This window comes from Helianthus annuus, chromosome 9 (assembly GCF_002127325.2).
Source record: "Helianthus annuus cultivar XRQ/B chromosome 9, HanXRQr2.0-SUNRISE, whole genome shotgun sequence".
Lineage (NCBI taxonomy): Eukaryota > Viridiplantae > Streptophyta > Magnoliopsida > Asterales > Asteraceae > Helianthus > Helianthus annuus.
Window position 1 is genome coordinate 180,611,952 of NC_035441.2, and position 20,582 is coordinate 180,632,533.

Genomic DNA, 20,582 nt, shown 5'->3' on the forward strand with positions numbered 1-20,582 from the left:
TCTCCTTGTGAAAAATCACGTCTCTTTGTTTCTGTGATGTTAGGCGTCGAACTGAACAGGTACGTCTCCTAGAGATGTCGCTTGATTAAGTTTGTAGGTTACAAACTTTCAACTTGTCGCTTCCGGTCCTCGCACTTACTAACTAATCTAATTATAACATAAAACTAACTAACTACTAATTACAGAACGACCCCTATACCTATATTTAGTTTAAAACACCAATACTCCCCCGTAAACTAAATATAGTTTAACAAAGGTCTTCAACTTGCTCGACTTGCAGTAGCATTGGTTCCTCTTCCAATGCGAGATTGGCTTCTTGTTGCGTGTCTTTCTCCTTTTCTTTCCACTTGGTGCAATCTCTTGCAAAATGACCAAGTTTTCCACAATCATAACATCTGAACTTGCTCTTGTCTTGGTTTCTTGGACCCATATCTTTTCCACGTCCTTGACTTCTGCCATAGTTTTGAACACTACGACCCTTTCCATGATGCAAACTTTCAAATTTGTTATCTGTACTTGCCATCATGAGTCCTCCTTGATTATTATCTTCTTGCTTGTCTTGACTTTTGAGACGTTCTTCAAAAGCTATTATTCTTCCCACTGCTTCTTCAAATGGCATTTTGTCTATTTCCGAATATTGTTCGATATTTGCCACGATGGGTAGGAACTTCTTCGGAACGGAGATAAGTAACTTCCTTACGAGTTTCTTGTCTTTGATAGTGGTACCGAGAGTTTTAAATTTGGCTTTTATACCACTCAACTTGCTTGCGAAACTACTTACTGTTTCGTTCTCATCCATCTTTAAAACTTCAAGTTCGCTCCTCAAAGTTTGTAGACGTGCTTTCTGAACCATATCTGCCCCGAGATAACGAACTTTGATTGCATCCCATACTTCCTTTGCTTTTTCGTATTGCGCAACTTGCATCAAAACATCTTCTGGTAACGTTTGGAAGATAAGTGCTTTCGTTGTGTGCGCCTTCTTTTCATTTATCCCTTCCATTGAAACAACTGTTTCCCAAAGACTATATGCCTTCAAGATTGTTTCCATCATAACTGCCCATTGGGTGTAATTCGCCTCTTTCAATTTTGGGCATTGAAGAGATACATTCCCTTGCTCGTGGAGTGACGTTGATGCACTTCCTTCTTTTTCTGTCATGCCTCCTTTCTTTCTCCCCTTGCTTTTCTTTCCTATCTTGCTTGTGATCGAATGATCCTTTTCTTACTTAGTACTTGCGTCTGGCCAACTTGCTAACCAGGTTCTTGCGTTTCTGACCGACTTGCTAATCAGATTTTTATGTACCCTGACCCACTTGCTAATCAGGTTCTGACCGACTTGCTGATCAGATTCTTGCTAACTTGCTGTTGCGAGTGATAAAAATATCCAACCAACTTGCTAATTGGACTTAATTTGATCGACCCGCTGTACTTGCTTTTTCTTGCTTTGACCGAGAATGATCGTTTCTTGCTAGACTGAATCGTGATGATTCAACGTGCTACTTGCTATTTTGAACCAAACGGTCCGGAACTTGCTATTTGAACCAAGAATCGGTTTGACTTGCTAGAACCGATACGGGTTCGATTTCTTGATATACGTATCGTTTATGATTCAAAAATTGACTTGCTTACTTTAAAAACATGCTAATGATCCCCTTTTTCAACATACAAAAAACTTGATTTCTTTTTTCTTTTTGAACACCAGTTCCACAATTAGTGTGATTCCAATATGGCTTTGCAAAAAAAGTCAAACTTGCAATTAGATTTCGTGATCTTGTTTATGATTCTTTAATGAATCAGTAACAACAAATTAATTGGAATCAAACCAAAACAACTTTGACCCTTTTTTTTTTACACAGAACCGATGACCCTATTATTCCTTTATTGTGGTTCGACTAAATCAAAAGAAAAAAAAAACGTACTTACGAAATCGAACACGTCGCCCGGTTCTCTGATTCAATCGGCAAACCCAGATTATCGTTTCTTGCTCGTAATCTTTCACTGTGATTTTCTTTCTTGCTTCCTGGATCGATTAACGTGGTGCTCTGATACCACTGTTGGTAATCGAACATGCGAATCACAGGTATGAATATAAAAGAATTGAGAATCAAGAATAATAAACTTGCTTGTATTGAATGAAAAGTGATGATTACAATTGACATACATGAACCCTATATATACTATACGAATAGATGCGATGATAGAGACGTGTCTCTTCACGAACGGTTGCGACTCTTGAACTTGTGGTTGAGATTGATCTTGAAGAGGTGTGTCTCCTTGTGAAAAATCACGTCTCTTTGTTTCTGTGATGTTAGGCGTCGAACTGAACAGGTACGTCTCCTAGAGATGTCGCTTGATTAAGTTTGTAGGTTACAAACTTTCAACTTGTCGCTTCCGGTCCTCGCACTTACTAACTAATCTAATTATAACATAAAACTAACTAACTACTAATTACAGAACGACCCCTATACCTATATTTAGTTTAAAACACCAATACATAGTATATTTTGCTAGCCCAATATATGAGAATAGGCCAGGCTGTACGCCCCTTATCATAAAACCCCGCAAGCCCAGAGATACACCCGAGCCTTCTGCATTTAACATTCCGGCCCAATTCAACAAATAATAAATCCAACCAACAACCAGCTTGTATCATTTCAACCCCGGCTTTTTGTTCCATGTTCCATAGTAGCAGCAGCTAATAACGATTCCACAGCAAACCCGGAAGATCCAAACAGCATACCCGGTTGATTGCCAGCCTTTGTCAGACCTTCACAGACTACATAACATAACACCACCCCGGAACCCACAGTTTAAACCCAGATGAACTCTATCCCAACCCAAAAGGACGAAAATACCCCTGCAGCAAGCTGAGAGTATATCCAGCACTATAAGCGTCTTAGCAGCAGACCATAAAAAGCTGAACCATAGACTATATCACGTGATGGGGAACCCGTGCGTTGCTGCGGGAGCGACAATTTGCAGCGCGGAAGTCAGTTTTATAGAACATTTTTCACAGTTCTCAACCCCAATAACCCCAATATTATTTTTGTGATAGTATTGTTTATGTAATCGAAATCAACACACTGATGAGTTTTTTAATACTTTATAGAAGAGAAAACTGTCAATGGATCAACCAAACCCGGCATGTCTGTCATAGAAACAACCCATTTCAACCTGAACCGATTTGACCCGTTAAGATAAAGTAGTGCTTAAGGTTTGGTATTCCGGCTTCATTAACAAGAAAATTATAAGTAATGGTTTAAATAAACAATCAGAAGCTTCAAAATCATGAAAAAGAAAAGAAGGCAATACCAGCTTAATAGCAACTTCTTCACCAATCTGAATATTAACACCTGCACATCAGCAAACAAAATCCAGTCAACTAACTATTATAAATAAATAAATAAAAAGATATGACAGCAATAATTCAAAAAAAATTAATCGATGAAGCACCGACATGAGGGGACCAAGGGATCACCGATGGAAGTATTTCCTTACCGACTAAAACGCTTGCTTGCGACCAAATCTCCCGACAGATAACCTAAATTTCATACCAAAAAAAAAAGATCTCGTTCTTGAAAGGCATAACGTACCATGGTTTTATCAGATGGATCCAAACGGCAATAAACTCTTTTGATGCCTTCATGTGTCTTTTTTATGACTTTCAGCAATGGTAGCAGCTCGTTGGACTGCTTCTGCATTAACAAAAAGTCGCTTCATAAGTTGCCCATAATATATACATGGAAGCTTACCTCGATATCTAAGCCGTACTGACCGTATCGACCCGGTTCGTCGCCGAAACGCACTAACTCGTAACACCGCCACCTGGAAACATGGTAGACCTTTTATGTCATCTTCAGTAACAAAAAGCCATCTAAAACAGTGAAATATCAGCCCTTGTTGGGTTGAAGTAGCTTCCCTGTGGTCCACAACTCCAACATCTTTAATGCAGCCCTTGGTTAATCCATAGGAACCATGTGTCCAGCGTTATGAACCTTAATAAAAGTCAAAGGGCCATGATTCTTTAAAATGCCAGCTTCTTTTTCGTCGTCGACTATAAACGAAACATTTGAAGCTGAAATAAAATCGAGTGTGAGGTGGTGACGCGTTAATAACGCAAAATTACAACCACCTGACGATGAGATGAAGGTCAGCTCAAGCTTAACTTATGAATGTTGCTCGAGCTCGAGGTTGGCTCGTCGATAATTTTTCAAGTGATATATTTTTCGACCCGAATAGAGCTCCAGCTGCAGCAATTGATACAGGTTTAATAGGTAATTTGTTGCTAAAATTGGTTATAAAATGTAACTTGGTAATACAGTATGCCCTATCAAAACTACCAGTGATCAAATCATATAAATTTTGTATTATGATTATATTTCTTAATTGCTTTTTTTTTATGAAATCTTGTCATTGTCACCCGACTCGTTAACTTAATCCATTTTTAACGTTAATTCAAGGGTATTTTTGTCATTTTAGGCATTTTTAATTAAAATACATCTTTTTTCGGAAATACTCGACTTAACGTAAAAAAAAGTGATGAAGTTAACGAGTCGGATAAAAATGACAAGATTTTAAACGTTTTGGATCTAGATGTGAAGAAACAAATTTTTAGACAAAAGTCAAAAAAAATGGCCAAACCTTAGGGACGAAAATGACATTTACTCTTATATTTCAAATGTGTATAATTTATCTCAATGGGCCCAATCATCAAGTGGTTGCCCTCATCTAAACCAACCCGCCCTTCTCTACCATGTTGATACTTGTATCGTTCTTGGTTATATTTTATCTCTAACAAGACATTCGAATAAAGTTTCAAAAGTCAAAACTTAGCTAAAAGCCTAAAATGCAGACGTGTCAAACAGGCTATATGGGTCAAAATACGGCCAGAGTGCTATCAAATGCTTAAATCCATTTCAGTTTAAATAAGATTATTGTTTAACAAAAATAACTTTTATCATCTTGTTTGGCGCATTATTTATTTACAAAACTAAAAAAAAAAAAGTGGACAAAAAGGTGTTGACAGGTCAGCAACCAACCCGACCTGGGTATCTATCTTGCTTTCTCTAACATCAAGTTTTTACATGTGTTGCAGGACTTTGTCAACGTTGACCAAGTCTGCTAACCCTGATGACCCAACAGATTGTTTCGATCAGTTTCTCGAGTTCCATAACCAAATTGTTCAGGCCATAACCAACATGGTTGGTGTCAATCAAAGCAGCAACCGAAACAACTAACAAAGTCTAAAAGTATCAAAACACTTACTCTTGGAGTGTAGTAAGTAATCAAACTGCTTTCATCTCCTTCATTGGCGGTCGCCTTCATGAAAAGGCCAACTTCAGCTTCTGGAATAATCCCTGCTTCCTTTTCTCTTCTCGCAAGCTCGGTTAACATTTCTGTATTTCATCGTTTATATTATAGTCATTAATCGTATATTTTTTTACAAACAAACCGATGTTATATGGAGGCTAATTAAGTTACCTAAACGAGATCCAACGCCTTGGCATGTAACAACAATCCTATTGACAAAGCCTCCAGATTTCTCATTTGCCTTTTGCGGGTCAAATGATCTGTTTCAACCGAAACTTTGACCCGTTACCATACCCACTCGACCCAATCATCTTGCCACCTCTACAGAAAACACTTGCCACGATTCTGGTTTGCTTTTTATGCTTTAATATGTGGTTTTTAATATATTATTTCTGTCGATATGTTTCAGCGAGCAAGGGACCACAAAATGCACTTTACAACCGGACAGAAAGAGACGACTGAACACTTAACAATTCAAGAACCAACAAAATGCATTTTCAACCAATTATTATTCTTTTGGAATTATAGAACATTAGCAAAAGATATAAACCTTAGAGAACATTATCACTCGCTAATATAAACATACCGTTTGTCTTCAATATAAACATAAAGCAAAAGATAAAACTTGGAAATTTATTCGCGAGAGCTATTAATTAAAAGAAACATTGATAAACTGATCCAGAACATTCAAACTAAATTACACAACAAAACATTAACTTCAAAACCGACAAACTGCTTACACAACCCGCGACTTTGGACACCTCAATATTTCGTTCTGCCATCACCCTCGGTGATCACATCCGAGAAACCTCCGCCAGCCGGGATCATGGGCAACACGTGTTCTTGATGCGGCACAATCACATCCAACAAGTAAGGCCCGGGTGTATCCAACATCTTCTGAATAGCTGCTCGTAGATCCGCCTTTTGGGTCACTCGAGCAGCCGGGATATCACAGGCTTCAGCAAACTTCACCATGTTAGGGAATATTTCCGACTCTTTTGACGGGTTTCCTAAGTAGGTATGAGCCCGATTCGCCTTGTAAAACCGATCCTCCCACTGAACCACCATACCCAAATGCTGGTTGTTAAGTAATAAAATCTTAACCGGCAGATTTTCAACACGGATTGTGGCTAACTCTTGAACATTCATCATAAAGCTTCCGTCACCGTCGATGTCAACTACTACCGCATCAGGTCTTGCAACGGCCGCCCCGATAGCAGCGGGCAGGCCGAAACCCATTGCCCCTAGCCCGCCCGACGTCAGCCATTGTCTAGGTTTGTTGTATTTGTAAAACTGAGCAGCCCACATCTGATGTTGCCCGACACCGGTGCTAATAATTGCATTCCCGCCCGTTAACTCATCAAGAACTTGAATAGCATACTGTGGAGGAATCGCTTCGCCAAACGTTTTAAAGCTCAACGGGAACTTCATTTTTTGTTCATCCAATTCCTTTCTCCAGGTCGAAAAATCAAGATTAGTCACCGAATTCTTTTCCTCCAAAATCTTGTTCAAACCCTGTAACGCGACCTTAATATCACCACAAATCGACACATGAGGCTGCTTATTCTTCCCAATTTCAGCAGGATCAATATCAATATGAACAATCTTCGCCCTACTAGCAAACGCCTCAAGCTTCCCCGTCACACGATCATCAAACCGCACCCCAAACGCAAGCAACAAATCACTCTTATCAACCGCATAATTCGCATAAACCGTACCATGCATCCCAAGCATATGAAGCGACAAATCACTCGAAGCAGGGTACGCTCCGAGCCCCATCAAAGTACTCGCAACCGGAATCCCCGTAAGCTCCACAAACCGCCTCAACTCATCATCCGAATTCAAACACCCACCACCCACATACAAAACCGGCCTCTTCGCTTCCCCCACCAACCTAACAATCTGTTCCAAATGCCCATCATATTGAGGCTTCGGCATTCTAGACAAATAACCCGGTAACCTCATCGGTTCATCCCATTTCGGCACCACTAACTGTTGCTGTATATCTTTCGGTACATCTATCAAAACCGGGCCGGGTCGACCCGAACTCGCAAGATAAAAAGCCTCACGAACAATTCTGGGAATATCCTCAACATCCAACACAAGATAATTATGTTTAGTGATCGAACGTGTTACCTCAACAATTGGGGTTTCTTGAAACGCATCGGTTCCGATCATTCTCCGGGGAACTTGACCGGTGATTGCCACCATGGGGACACTGTCTAACAGCGCGTCAGCAAGACCACTAACTAGGTTCGTAGCTCCGGGACCGGAAGTGGCGATACACACGCCGGGAAGACCGGAGGCGCGCGCGTAGCCTTCGGCGGCGAACACGCCGCCCTGTTCGTGACGGGGGAGCACATTGCGGATAGTGCTTGAGCGCGTGAGAGCTTGGTGGATCTCCATTGACGCGCCGCCGGGGTAGGCGAAGACGTCGGTGACACCTTCCCGTTCCAGAGCTTCCACCAACACGTCTGCGCCTTTTCTCGGTTGATCTGGCGCGTAACGGGAGACAAAAGGCTGCACCGGTAACGGTCGTTGAGTGGTGGTGGTGGTGGTGGTGGTGGATTTGGAGTCGGAGAGAACATTGGAGATGTGAAGACGGTGTCGTTTTTGGGTAGTGGAAGTGATGGGTAATGCGAAACGGGGGAGGAAGGCGGAGCGTGGTGGCAGTGCGGCGGCGGGTGACGGTGGTTTGAAGGAGATGGAAGGGTTGGGAGGAGCCGCCATTGTTGAAGGTGTGTGTTCTAGGGTTACTGTTCGTATGTTTGTAAATCTGTCTGGTTATTTAATGATGATGGAATTGAAACATGTGGTTGTGTTTTTGTTTTGAAACCCAGTGTTTAGCTATGTTGCCTGTACAGTTTTAAAAAGGGGAAGAAGTTACAGGTTTAGTCCCTGAAGAAAGTGTTAGTGTATGTTTGGTCTGGTTAATATAGAACGATCAATGATGACGGGTGGTGGACACCATTATCGCAATATCCACATCTTTAGGCCAGGGGCGTGGCTTAATGCCACCATGCCATCTCAACCACTTTAGCGTCATGTGGCGCCATCAACCACACCGAGACAATTAAATGGGGGGCGCTCTCATGTCCTCGCCATTATGCTAACGGAAGAAAATTGGCATTTTCGAAGTGAGTGGTCAAACACGACCGTTGTGCAACGTTCATTTTTTTTTAAGTTTTTTTTAATTCAAATATATATACAAACCTATCACAAACTAAAACACACCAATAAAAAAAACACATAAATTCTATCCAATCATTTTTAAAAATGTCATCCGATTCGTCAAGCTCTTCATCCGACGATATTCTTAACGATATGATTATCGAAGTTACGCATGAGACGATTAATTATTCGCGAGAAGAAGCCCAATCCTCTACATTGCGTACCAGAAAACCGGCTCTTGAACGAGATTGGTTAGGTGCTCATGAACGTTTAATGCAAGATTATTTTTGTGAAAATCCGTTGTACGATGATGAACATTTTAGGCGTAGGTTTCGTATGAGCCGTTGTCTTTTCCTAAAAATTTCTAATGATCTTGCGAGCGAATTCCCTTTTTTTTTGCACAAAGAGAAAGTGCTAGTCGCAAAATTGGTTCCTTTGGAATACAAAAGTGTGCTGCTGCAATTAGGCAACTAGCGTGCGGCACAGCGAGTGATGCGTGGGATGAATATTTAAGGATGTCGGCCAGAAGCTGTCGTGATTGTCTTGAAAATTTCTGTGAAAGTATTTTTTATTTATTGTTATTATTATTATTATTATTATTATTATTATTATTATTATTATTATTATTATTATTATTATTATTTACAGTTTATTATTATTATTGTTATTATTATTATTATTTTTTTATTTACAGTTTGATATTTTTATTGTTATTATTATTTTTTTATTAACACTGTTTTATTAGGTGTTGTCTTTCTGTACGGGAGGCGATATTTGAGGATGTTAACCGTTGCCGACGTTCCACTTTTATACGAGGCCAATCAGCGAATACACGGGTTTCCTGGGATGTTGGGCAGTCTTAATTGCACGGACTGGGAGTGGGCGACATGTCCAACCGCTTGGAAAGGGCAACACCATCGTGGTGACCACGATTGTCCTACCCTAATATTACAAGCGGTCGCGTCTCAAGACTTATGGATTTGGCATGCGTACTTTGGCATGGCCAGTGCGAACAATGACATCGCAGTTTTACAATCTTCGAATCTTTTAGACGATGTCATAGATGGTGTTGCACCAGATACTTCATTCTATGCAAACGACGTGGAGTATAAGTATGGTTACTATCTCACATACGGCCTTTATTCGGAGTGGGCGACGTTTGTGAAAACTTTGTCATGTCCAGATGACGAGAAAATAATGTATTTCAAGAAAAAAACAAGAGTCAACAAGAAAAGATATCGAGCGGGTTTTCGATGTGTTAAAAAAGAGATGGTATATCATTGCCCAGCCGTCAAGGATATTTGAAAAAAAGTAAAATGAGAAACGTCATGTATACGTGCATCATCTTGCATAACATGATATTGGATGACTCGGGTAGAGCGTTTTGTGGAGAAAGTTATGATGAAAATAACCAACCGACGAACCCACTACTCACATACGCTGAAAAAGAAGTTATCCGAGCGAAGATACGTGATAGGAACACACACCATAACTTTCGAGTTGATATGACCGTGCACCTATTGTTTTATCGTGAACAAGGAGGAGACGACGAAGACGACGAGTGATTTTTTAGTGACTTTGTATTTTTTATTTAAATTATGACATTGTATTTTTTTTTATTTAAATTATGACATTTTATTTTTATTATTTAAATTATGAGTTCTAAGTTAATATATCAAAATTAAATAATGTTTAAATTTAGATAAAAAAAAAATAGTTAGATTATGATGATGGGTGCCTTAAACCATTGCATGCAAGTTAAAAGTATGGGCTTTAAAGCCCCATATATGACGTGGCGGTGAAGTGGTGTGATAAAGCGTTTAGAGGCTTTATACCACACCCTCTAGCCTTAATGAACCCGAAGTGTTATAAAATAATAATATAAATATATGATTAACTAAGTCTTGTATATTTATATACGATAGAACCAAATAATTGTGCCAAGTAATTTTTTAACCAACTACGTGTCACATAATTTAATAAAAAAAATTGGGGTGTGAACCGTGTGACAAAATTCAACAAAGCTAATTTTTTTAAAATGATACTTTAATAATGAGTCTTTTATCTTTATATACAATATGACCGAATAATTAACGTAACGTTTTTATATTTTCTAAACCGGCTACGTGTTACGTAAAATAATGAAAACATATAAAGAGTGAGGTAAAAGTCCATACAGGTTATTTTCAAAACTGAAAAAGTATTTGAAATATATTATTACATTACATTACAAGTCTTTTTAAAATGTAACTTAATCAACTGTGTCCTTTTTTAACAGCATCAATTGAGTCTTGTATCTTTGTGTACCATAAGACTAAATAGTTATAAAATAAAATGATTATGAAAGGAACATTTTTTTTCAAACCAGCTACTTGCCACATTTTTAATGATTAGTTAAGTTTGTAGTTTGTTTCCGTTTTGATTAGTTAAGTTGTAGTTTGTTTCGGTTTTGCTAATAATTAATCATATAAAAAGTAATTGCTATAACTCTTATCAAGTATTTAGTTTCTACTAAAAACTATACATGTCATTATAGTGTAGATAAAATAAAAGTGGTATTAACAACTAAGAAAAACAATAGAGTCTTGTAGATGAACAGATAAAAGGGTATAACCACCATAGGGTGGTGTGATTGCATCGACTCGTCTCGTCTTTCGTAGATATAGTAACAAGTTAAAGTATAGTATATCACATAAGACAATGTGTTGTAGGTGTAGCATGGCCATTAATGTTCCACATCAGCTGATAACTAAGGGAACACTGTGCCGGGCGTTAATGGGGCTAGCTAATGTGTTAACGGAGTAAGATGGTTTGGTGGTGGGGCTCATGGATGTTCCAACCAATATAGTAATTTTTGTTTTAGTTATTGGTACCGGGTGTTTAGTTAATCCACAACATGTTGTTAACGGATATTTAGTTAATGGTCAAGTTCTAATGTGGCAGTGGCGTGGCGGTGATATAGCAGTAGGTTTAGTTAACCCATAACACATCGTCTAAGAGCATATAATTAAGTACAATATTCAAGAAATGTGACATGGTAGATTAAGTTTAAACATCCGCGCTACTTGGGAAACTCAATAAGTTATAAACTTAAAATCATTAACAAACTTTTAAAAACCTTTATGCTTTTAAACGTGATAAAATTGTTACATATTATACTTTAAACTTGTATACTTAAGGAGAAGGTGATTGAGTGGTGGTGGTGGTGTTGGGTTTGGAGTCCGAGAGGACTTTGAAGACGTGGTCACGTGGAGACGGTGGCTTTAATGAGAAATAGAAGCGATTGGTAATATGAAACGAGGGAGGAAGGTGGAGTGAGGTGGTAGTGCGGCGGAGGAGGATGATGATGGCTTGGTGTTCTATGGTTAGTGAATGATGATGGTCATGAAACATTTGGTTGTTTATATTGTTTTATATTACATTGTTTGTTTATGCACATAGGTCGTTTTAAAAGCATAGGAAAGTAGAAGTTTAGTCCCTTTAGTAAGTGTTGATAATTGTTTGGTATTCCGATATTTTAATAATTTTAGTCTAAAGTGGTTGTTTTTTTTTCAACGTTTTAATAATTTTAGTCTAAAGTAGATTTTTTCAAAGTTTTGTTACTTAAAAGACTAATGTCGGCTTTGAACTTCCAATAAACCAGATAATTAATAAGCTAGAAGTCTTTTTTTAAACTAATAATTTAATCAACTTAGCCTTTATCGATAAGGCCAAATAATTATGAAAGTAACACTTTTGAAACTAGTGACGTGTTAATTTTTTTAATGATTAGTTGATTTATAACTTGTGTTGATTTGGATTACAATTATATTAATTTCACAACTGATAGGTTTCAACTTGTGTTGATTTTGATTACATTTAGTTTGTGGGTAACTTTCAAAAACAAGTCCTTATATATCTTTTAATAAACACTCAAATTTGTACCCATGTGTCACTTAACTTATATCTTTTAATAAACGAAAATTAGTGGGACGTCTGTTTCACCTTAGCATAATCTGACCTTGACTTGTTTGTGTTACGCATTATACAAGTTAACTCAAACATGATACGCTTATTATTTTATGGGTTTTATTCTATTAGAAATTGTTGCACCACTGAAGGGGTATGGTCCCAGATCTCGCGTCAGCATCGATCGCGAGTGACCATTACCCTTATCAAAACCCCCACCAGTTAACAACCTACTTGTGCCCATGCGAGAACGCATCGACATAAGGGGTGAATCCAATCTATCTAGTAACGAAGGAGGACTTACATGGAACATGAGAACGGTAGAGTGATGCGACATAGCATCACATCTGGTGTATGAAAACGGAAGTATTCACAGCGATGCGGCCTCGCACCGCGTCCAGTGAACACTTCTATCAATACAAGGAAGCTGGATAACAGCAACAGTCACCACAGGCGACGATGCGGCCAGCACCGCATCTCGCGTATTTCTTGATCACTAGCAAGAGACGCGATAACATCAGATGTTACCGTAGACAGCGATTCGGCTAGCACCGCATCCTATACGCTCAACAAGTGGGACTGACACCACAGTGCAAGTGGAACCAATGGCAGTCACCTGTCAGAACTACGGAAGCGACATACTGACGTGGCGTCGTCTCAACGACCGACATGTCTGACACACCTACAAAGGTGCAGCATGCCGTCAGTCTATCCATCCACCTCCTCCTTCACTCCTCGGCTATAAATACCAACCCCAAACCAGGTTTGAGGTATCTCTTGACAACTCCCTCACTACTACTACAATCTTACTTTGCTTCCCAAGCAGACTACTGATTCTCACGCCGGAGAGTGGTAACAAGGAGCACCCCCCACCCCATCCTCCTTGTTACGAGTCACGGTTTGTTTCCTTGTGCAGGAGATCAACCCACCGGTGATCCAGCCAGCGATCCTCGAGAGAAAGGGATTAACCCTTCTTGACGAGACCAGTGAGTTAACCCTGCCCGGTTAACCATTGTTTCATCATTGGCGCCCACCGCTACTCTTAGCACTTTTTCGATCATCCTTTGTCCTCTCTCAAAATCATGACTGATCACCAAAACAATACTACAGGGGATAATCCACTCCCCACCAACACAGGAAATGTGGGGAGTACCCCACCGGAACCGAATCCGGGCCATATCGACACATCAACGCAAAGGGGTCCATCCCTAACGTTCGGGCATGACTTATCACAGTACGCATCTGTGATCCCCCCGAACATGGACCCCCACATCTGGTATGACCAACAGGCCACCCTGCTGGCCGCAACATACAAACCGCGCTTGTGCGGAAGCGCACATACAAGCTGGGCCAACCCCAGCACCGCACACCCCTGCCGATCGTATTTTACAATACGAAGGCAGGGCGCGTTCACGTCCAGCTTCGAGAAGCAGACGTGAGGACCGCGGATCATCTTACTGTTCGGTCCACACAATCAACGAGGATGATTCCGCATACGAGTCCCACACCAGGGGACCAGTGCATACCCGCCTAGGTCCTTATGTTGAGGACAGACGACGGTCTGCATCTCGACATGGCTCTGGAATTCAGAGCCGGTTGGGCCCACAACCATACACCGAAAGGTATGGTCGTACCGACCCGAACGACCGTACATATTGTGGGGATTCACATGACACCTGCAGCAGACCGGGAGGACGCAACTATGTTCCTCCCACTCACCCCCGCAGTACATACCTCAGGGCTGCAAAACGCCCTGAGAACCAACCCTATAGGCCGAAAGTTGCGGCCGAAAACTCCAAATTCGCCCCGCAAATAGCCCACGCCCATGTCACCACAACAAAATTCCCATTCAACGTTGGGAAATATAGTGGTTCATCCGACCCGGATGACCACATGAACATTTTCATAGGCGCAGGGTGCAACGGCCAGTGGGACGAACCCACTTGGTGCAATTTTTTCCCCCAGACCCTTACGGGTCTGGTCAGGGCTTGGTTCGATTCTTTACCAGTGGCGTCACTAGACTCATTCGAGGACTTTCATGCCAAGTTTCTCGCTCATTTCAGCCAACAACGACGTCACACACGTGACTCGTTGGACGTCATGAATATCTGGCGCAGAGACAACGAATACCTAGATGCATTCGTTGTCCGATACAATAAGGAGTGCCTGGAAATAGACGACGTGGCAGATCAAATGGCACGGAACCATTTCATCAGGGCCGTGAAAGATAGGTAGATGGTTATGACCATCTCCGGCAAAGAAGGCTTTCCTAAAAATTGGGAAGATGTCATGACCGCAGTCAAGACATATGCCCAGACACAGCGGTCCCTCGAACCGCATGTGACAAAGGCAGAACCACAGGCCAAAACTTCCAACCACGGGTACAAGCGTAACAATAAACGCAACCGGGACGTAGGGAATAGCGATATTTCCAAACTATACGTCCCGCGGAGCAACCCGTTTGACCCGAGGAAACGCAACCCTCAACGGGACAACCGGGCACCAAAGAAAGATTCTCGGGACCGTAACTGGACCGAGATCAACATGTCGCCAAGCGAGGTCCTTCTTGCGGACCCGCAATTCTTACGACCGGCCCAACCGATGAAGTCTAAGAAAAATCAGGACCTCACACTCTACTGTGAGTATCACAAGGACTCGGGCCACACCACCAACAACTGCATCAGTCTCTGGCTAGAGATTGAGCGGGCCTTAAAAGAGGGGAAACTGCAACACCTTTTGCCAGGTGGACAAAAACCCACGAAGCGCATCATCCCTCATGGCGAAGGTACCTCCTTCGGAAAGAGAACCATGTACGTGGCTTCCTCCCACATGATCAACGGAGGCAAAGGTAGGCCGCGCAAAGCGGCGAGAAGGCCGGACAATGACTGGAAAGACGAGCAAGTCGTCTTTCCGAAAGTCCGAGGCGGACCGCGCGATAGGCGCGCCGTCGTTATTACAGGCCAACTGGCACATTACTGCACCGAGAGTCTATTCATCGACCCGGGCAGTACTTCTGACATAATCTACGAACAATGCTTCAACCAGTTCGACCAGGAGGACAAAGATCGGTTGCAAGCAGTAGATTACCCATTGGCCGTGTTCGCAGGGGAAACTGTCTTTCCCCTAGGCCAGATCACTTTTTCTGTGCGTCTTACCAGCGGCAGACACATAAGAATAGAAGAGGTAAACTTTATGGTTTTACCTCACACCTCCAGATATGACGTACTCCTTGGGAGAGAATCCCAAGGCGATTTCAATATGATTACATCCGTCCCCCACTCTGCTGTCGGTTTTCCAACCGAATCGGGAGTCGCGATAATCTACGCACGAAAAGACGTCATGATGACGGACGAACTACGTCCGACCAAGGTCGCAACGTCTACCCCCAATAACCAACCAGAGAAATGGGTTCTTAACGCGAGATACGCAGAACAAAAGGTTACATTGGGTCACGCTTTGTCCCCGACCACAAGAGCGCACCTGAAGCAGCTTCTTTTCGGGAACCAACACATTTTCGCATGGACACCCGCAGACATGACAGGGGTCCCGCGTGATATTGCGCAACACCACTTGAATACCTCACCAGGTATCAAGCCGGTGATCCAAGGCCAACACCACCTTAGGTCCGCTAAAAATCAGGCGATGCAAGAGCAAGTCGAAGAACTGCTCTCCGCAGGCATCCTGCGGGTAGTCAAATACCAGACTTGGTTATCCAACCCAGTTATGGTAGAAAAACCATCCGGAGGCTGGCGCATGTGCGTCGATTACAAAGACCTTAACAAAGCCTGCCCTAAGAATTGTTACGCACTTCCGGAAATCGACGAAAAGGTCGATAATCTCGCACCATTCAGATGGAAGTGTTTCCTCGATTGCTACAAAGGGTACCATCAGGTACAAATGGCGATCGAGGATGAAGACAAAACGTCATTCCGCACTCCCACCGGGAATTACTGTTATACAAAAATGCCGTTTGGGTTGCGCAACGCGGGCGCAACCTATCAAAAGCTGATGAACGACACTTTCCGCGGCCAAATAAGCAAAAGTGTCGAAATCTACATGGACGACCTAGTCTTCATGAGCATGGAGGAAGATACCATGCTCACAGACATTGAAAGAACATTCCAGACTCTGCGAAGCGTTAACATAAAGCTCAATCCAGGGAAATGCTCGTTTGGAATGGAAGAAGGCAAGTTCCTTGGGTTCATCGTGACAAAAGATGGATTCAAGGTAAACCCGGAGAAAGTTCAGGCGATCGAGCGCATGTCATCGCCTTCATCGATGAAAGATATGCAACGACTAGCCGGCAGGCTAGCAGCACTCAACAGATTCTTAGCCAACCATGCAGCTAAGTCTTACCCTTTCATCAAAACCCTGCGTAACTGTTTAAAGAAAGAACAATTCCAGTGGACCGCAGAGGCCGAAAACGCCTTCCGGGAAATGAAGGAGTGTTTGATACAACTCCCAACCTTAACCGCACCACGCAAGGAGGAGCCACTCATATTATACCTATCTACCGCGGACAACGCGGTAGGTGCGGTATTGATAGTGGAGCGGAAGGGGGTTCAAACACCCATCTATTACATCAGCAAGATGCTCAACGACCCAGAAACAAGGTACTCAATAATGGAAAAATTGGTATTAGCACTAGTGCACGCATCAAGAAGGTTGCGACGCTACTTCGCGAACCATGTTATCACGGTGCTAACCAATTACAGGATCGGCCCGATCCTATCCAAACCTGACATTTCTGGGAGATTAGCAAAATGGGCAATAGAGCTGGGCGCGCACACGTTGAACTACAAAACGCGCCCCGCGATAAAAGGCCAAATCTTAGCTGATTTCGCTGCCGAAGTAACGGTGAATCGCATCCAAGAATGCGAACAAGCACAAAACCCTGCACCAACGCCATCTACCTCAGAAACTTGGGCACTATTTACTGACGGTGCCTCCAACGAGAAAGGTGCGGGCGCAGGTCTGCGACTCGTCAGCCCTGATGGCCAAGAGCTTACATATGCTATCCGCCTCGATTTCAAAAGCACAAATAACGAGACCGAATATGAAGCCCTACTGGCAGGACTACGTTTAGCAGTCAAACTCGGCGTGCAGCATCTGTAAGCACACGTCGACTCTTTGTTGGTTGCAGGACAAATACGCGGCGACTATGCCGCAAAGGGGGATATCATGATCCTCTACCTCGAGCAAGCCCTGCAACTAACATCCAAATTCGCTTCGTTCAATATCCGACATATTAATCGAAGTGAAAACAAGTCCGCGGATGCACTATCAAAACTTGCATCCACCAGCTTCCAGCACTTAGCAAAGGAGATACGCATCGAAATTCTGCAAAATCCTTCGTTACCCCTGCGCCAACTCAACGTCATTCAATACGGTACAACATCATGGATGACACCTATTATCGCATATCTGCAATCAGGTGTGACCCTCGAAAGCAAATCAGAGGCACGCAAGCTACAATACAAAGCGTGCGATTATCAAATGGGAGACGGTATCTTATACCGCAAGTCATACCTAGGACCACTACTACGATGCGTCAACCCCAGGATACCACATACCTCATCCGAGAGATACACGAGGGCATATGTGGCATACATGCTGGACCGCGCATGGTAGTGGCCAAAATCATGAATGTCGGGTATTACTGGCCCGGCATGCACCTGGACGCCGTCAAAGAGTTGCGCAAATGCATCGACTGTCAACGTCATGCTCCAAAAACTTTGCGGTTAAAGAACAACTTAGTCCCCGTCACAACCGCATGACCCTTTCAGAAATGGGCAATTGACGTTGTGGGACCTTTCCCTGACGCTCCGTGTGCGGTCAAATTTATCATAGTAGCGGTTGATTAGTTCACAAAATGGGTAGAAGTAAAACCGCTCGCCTCAACCACTGCTATGATAACAAGAAAATTCATTTGAGAACACATCATCTGCCGTTTCGGGTTACCAATGTGCATTGTCACCGATAATGGCACCAACTTTGCTGCTGACGAATTTCAAAAATGGCTAAAAGAACTACACGTTGAACACATATTCTCATCCGTGGCACATCCGCAAGGAAACGGCCAAGTTGAGAGTATCAACAAGAGCCTAGTCGAGGGCATCAAAGCAAGGTTGGGAACAGTCAGGCGTGGCTGGGTCGATGAACTCCCAAGTATCCTATGGGCTCACCGTACTAGCCCAAAAACAAGCAATGGGGAAACACCCTTCAGCCTAGTCTACGGTTCAGAAGCGGTGATCCCCACGGAAGTAGGTATCCCCTCTCCTAGAATGTTGGCTATTGAAAAACTAGACAACATCACAGAACGCAGGATCGATTTGGACCTCTTGGAAGAAAGGCGCGAAAACGCTGCCATCAACGAGGCCAAATATAAATCCAAACTTGAAAAGTACTACAACACGCGAGTCCGCGTTTGTACTTTCAATCCAGGAGACTATGTCCTACGCGACAACGAAGCATCTAATGCTGAGCGCCCAGGCAAACTTGCCCCCAAGTGGGAAGGACCCTACCTCATTAAAGAGGTCTTAGGAAAAGGCGCATACAAATTACAAACGTTAGAAGGCAAACCTATCGCACGAACATGGAACGCACAACAGCTTCGACGCTGTTATATGTAAGCCATGTTCCTACATTTTCTATGTAACATAGCGGGCCGCAGGCCATTGGCAAATAAATAAATAAGCAATTTTATACATTATTGTTTGTTACTACTATTACAAATGCGTGTTCCACTTTGCGGTATCCCAAAAACAGATTGGCAAAATCTTCATTCGCGATACCCACACAAAGTGGTAACCACACACAAATATTGTAATAGGCTAGCAAAAGGCAAAAAGACTTGCATATTTATCCGGCCGGATAAACAAGTTTTTTGTTAACACTTAACACAATTCCTGAGCCCAAAAAGGCAAACAATGGAATTGACGCGTACTCATACGACAAAGGTATGGAGTATACTTGACCCCATTCACAAATGGGTAGAGTTCCGGATATATAAGCTTTCACAAAGCTTACACAATTCTAAAACCCTAACGGGGTAAATAACAGAATTGACGCGTACTCATACGACAAAAGTATGGAGTATACTTGACCCCATTCACAAATGGGTAAAGTTCCGCATACATACGTTCAAACATGCAAGAATTAAAAACACTTGTACAAACTGAACAAAAAACTTTATATTCAAAAAATTAAAGCACCCACGCGATGCCTAATGGATTTACATAAAGTTCCTAGTATATACAAGAGGAAAACAAAAAGGGGGCGCACTTGCCAACCTAAACCCTATTTCGTACCGCTGGTACCCGCGTCATCTCCAGCACCACCAGCGGGATCTTCCCCTTCTGCATCGGCATAGAGCATCCGCAGCCGGTCAACGTAGTCCGCAACCTCTAAACAGTCGTCCAACTTCTCCACACAAGAGAGGGACGTATCATAAAAGGAGGCTACGGCCGCGTTCAGGCGACCTTCGGTATCCACGACCCGAAAACCGGATCGCTCTTCGATAACACCGCCTATGGACATGACGTTCATATGGGAAATGTAACGATTATAACCAGCTTTAAAGCCAGCGTCACGAGCACGCTGCTTGACCAAGTCCAAACCAGCTGCGGTTTCAGGAGCATCCATAATGGCCTGAACAATCTGCAACACAACGATAATAAAGTCAGCATATGGTCAACCTTTGGCTCAAACATCACAACATACTTACACGCGCGATGCCATGACTACGCATCCACTCGCGATCAGCCTCCAGCTGTTTAAAAGAAGATGCCAAGGCATCCTTGGCCTCAACAGCAGTGTTAGCTCGCTCTTCTGCTGCAGTCATGCGGGCTGTGAGGTCAGTGACCGCGACCTCCCGGGTCTGAACCTCAGCCTGTCAAAGAGCAGAAAACAGTTTACTCAGTAAACATTTTCAAAAAGCAGGGAAATATAAAACAAAGGTAACAAGTCATACCTGAAGGCTGACAACAACTTTATCCAAACGAATGCGCTCAGCATTCGCCACTTCAAGAGCCTTGGACGAACGGCTCTCCCTCTCTTTGGCCTCCTCCAGGGCCTTCGCAGTACGGGCCCCCGTTTCCTTGGCCTCTTCCAGCGCTTAAACAGCCAGGGCCTCTACCTGTTGCGCTTTTTGCCTC

The 20,582-nt window shown here is 42.7% G+C and overlaps 2 protein-coding genes and 1 long non-coding RNA gene across 4 annotated transcripts; 1 reads left to right on the top strand and 2 right to left on the bottom strand.

The window, feature by feature from the left end:
• Nucleotides 1-2,110: 2,110 nt before the first annotated feature.
• Nucleotides 2,111-5,643, bottom strand: LOC110879917. 2 transcript variants are annotated; one of them, XR_004868085.1, is made up of 5 exons: nt 5,479-5,643; nt 5,263-5,393; nt 3,773-4,244; nt 3,591-3,692; nt 2,111-3,350 (listed from the first exon to the last, which is right to left on the bottom strand). It is a non-coding gene; the product is annotated as an uncharacterized LOC110879917 (long non-coding RNA). The 2 variants fall into 2 exon arrangements; XR_002559075.2 differs by having other exon boundaries at nt 2,111-3,692.
• Nucleotides 5,644-5,914: 271 nt separating this feature from the next.
• LOC110879918 (acetolactate synthase 2, chloroplastic) lies at nt 5,915-8,201 on the bottom strand. The gene has a single exon (XM_022128461.2). The coding sequence runs from the start codon at nt 8,035-8,037 to the stop codon at nt 6,070-6,072; it is 1,968 nt and encodes a 655-aa protein (XP_021984153.1). The 5' UTR covers nt 8,038-8,201; the 3' UTR covers nt 5,915-6,069.
• A 382-nt stretch (nt 8,202-8,583) lies between these two features.
• LOC110876895 lies at nt 8,584-10,043 on the top strand. Its single transcript, XM_022125051.1, has 3 exons — nt 8,584-8,803; nt 9,224-9,677; nt 9,767-10,043. Exons 1-3 carry the CDS (start codon nt 8,584-8,586, stop codon nt 10,041-10,043), a joined length of 951 nt encoding a protein of 316 aa, XP_021980743.1.
• Nucleotides 10,044-20,582: the final 10,539 nt, after the last annotated feature.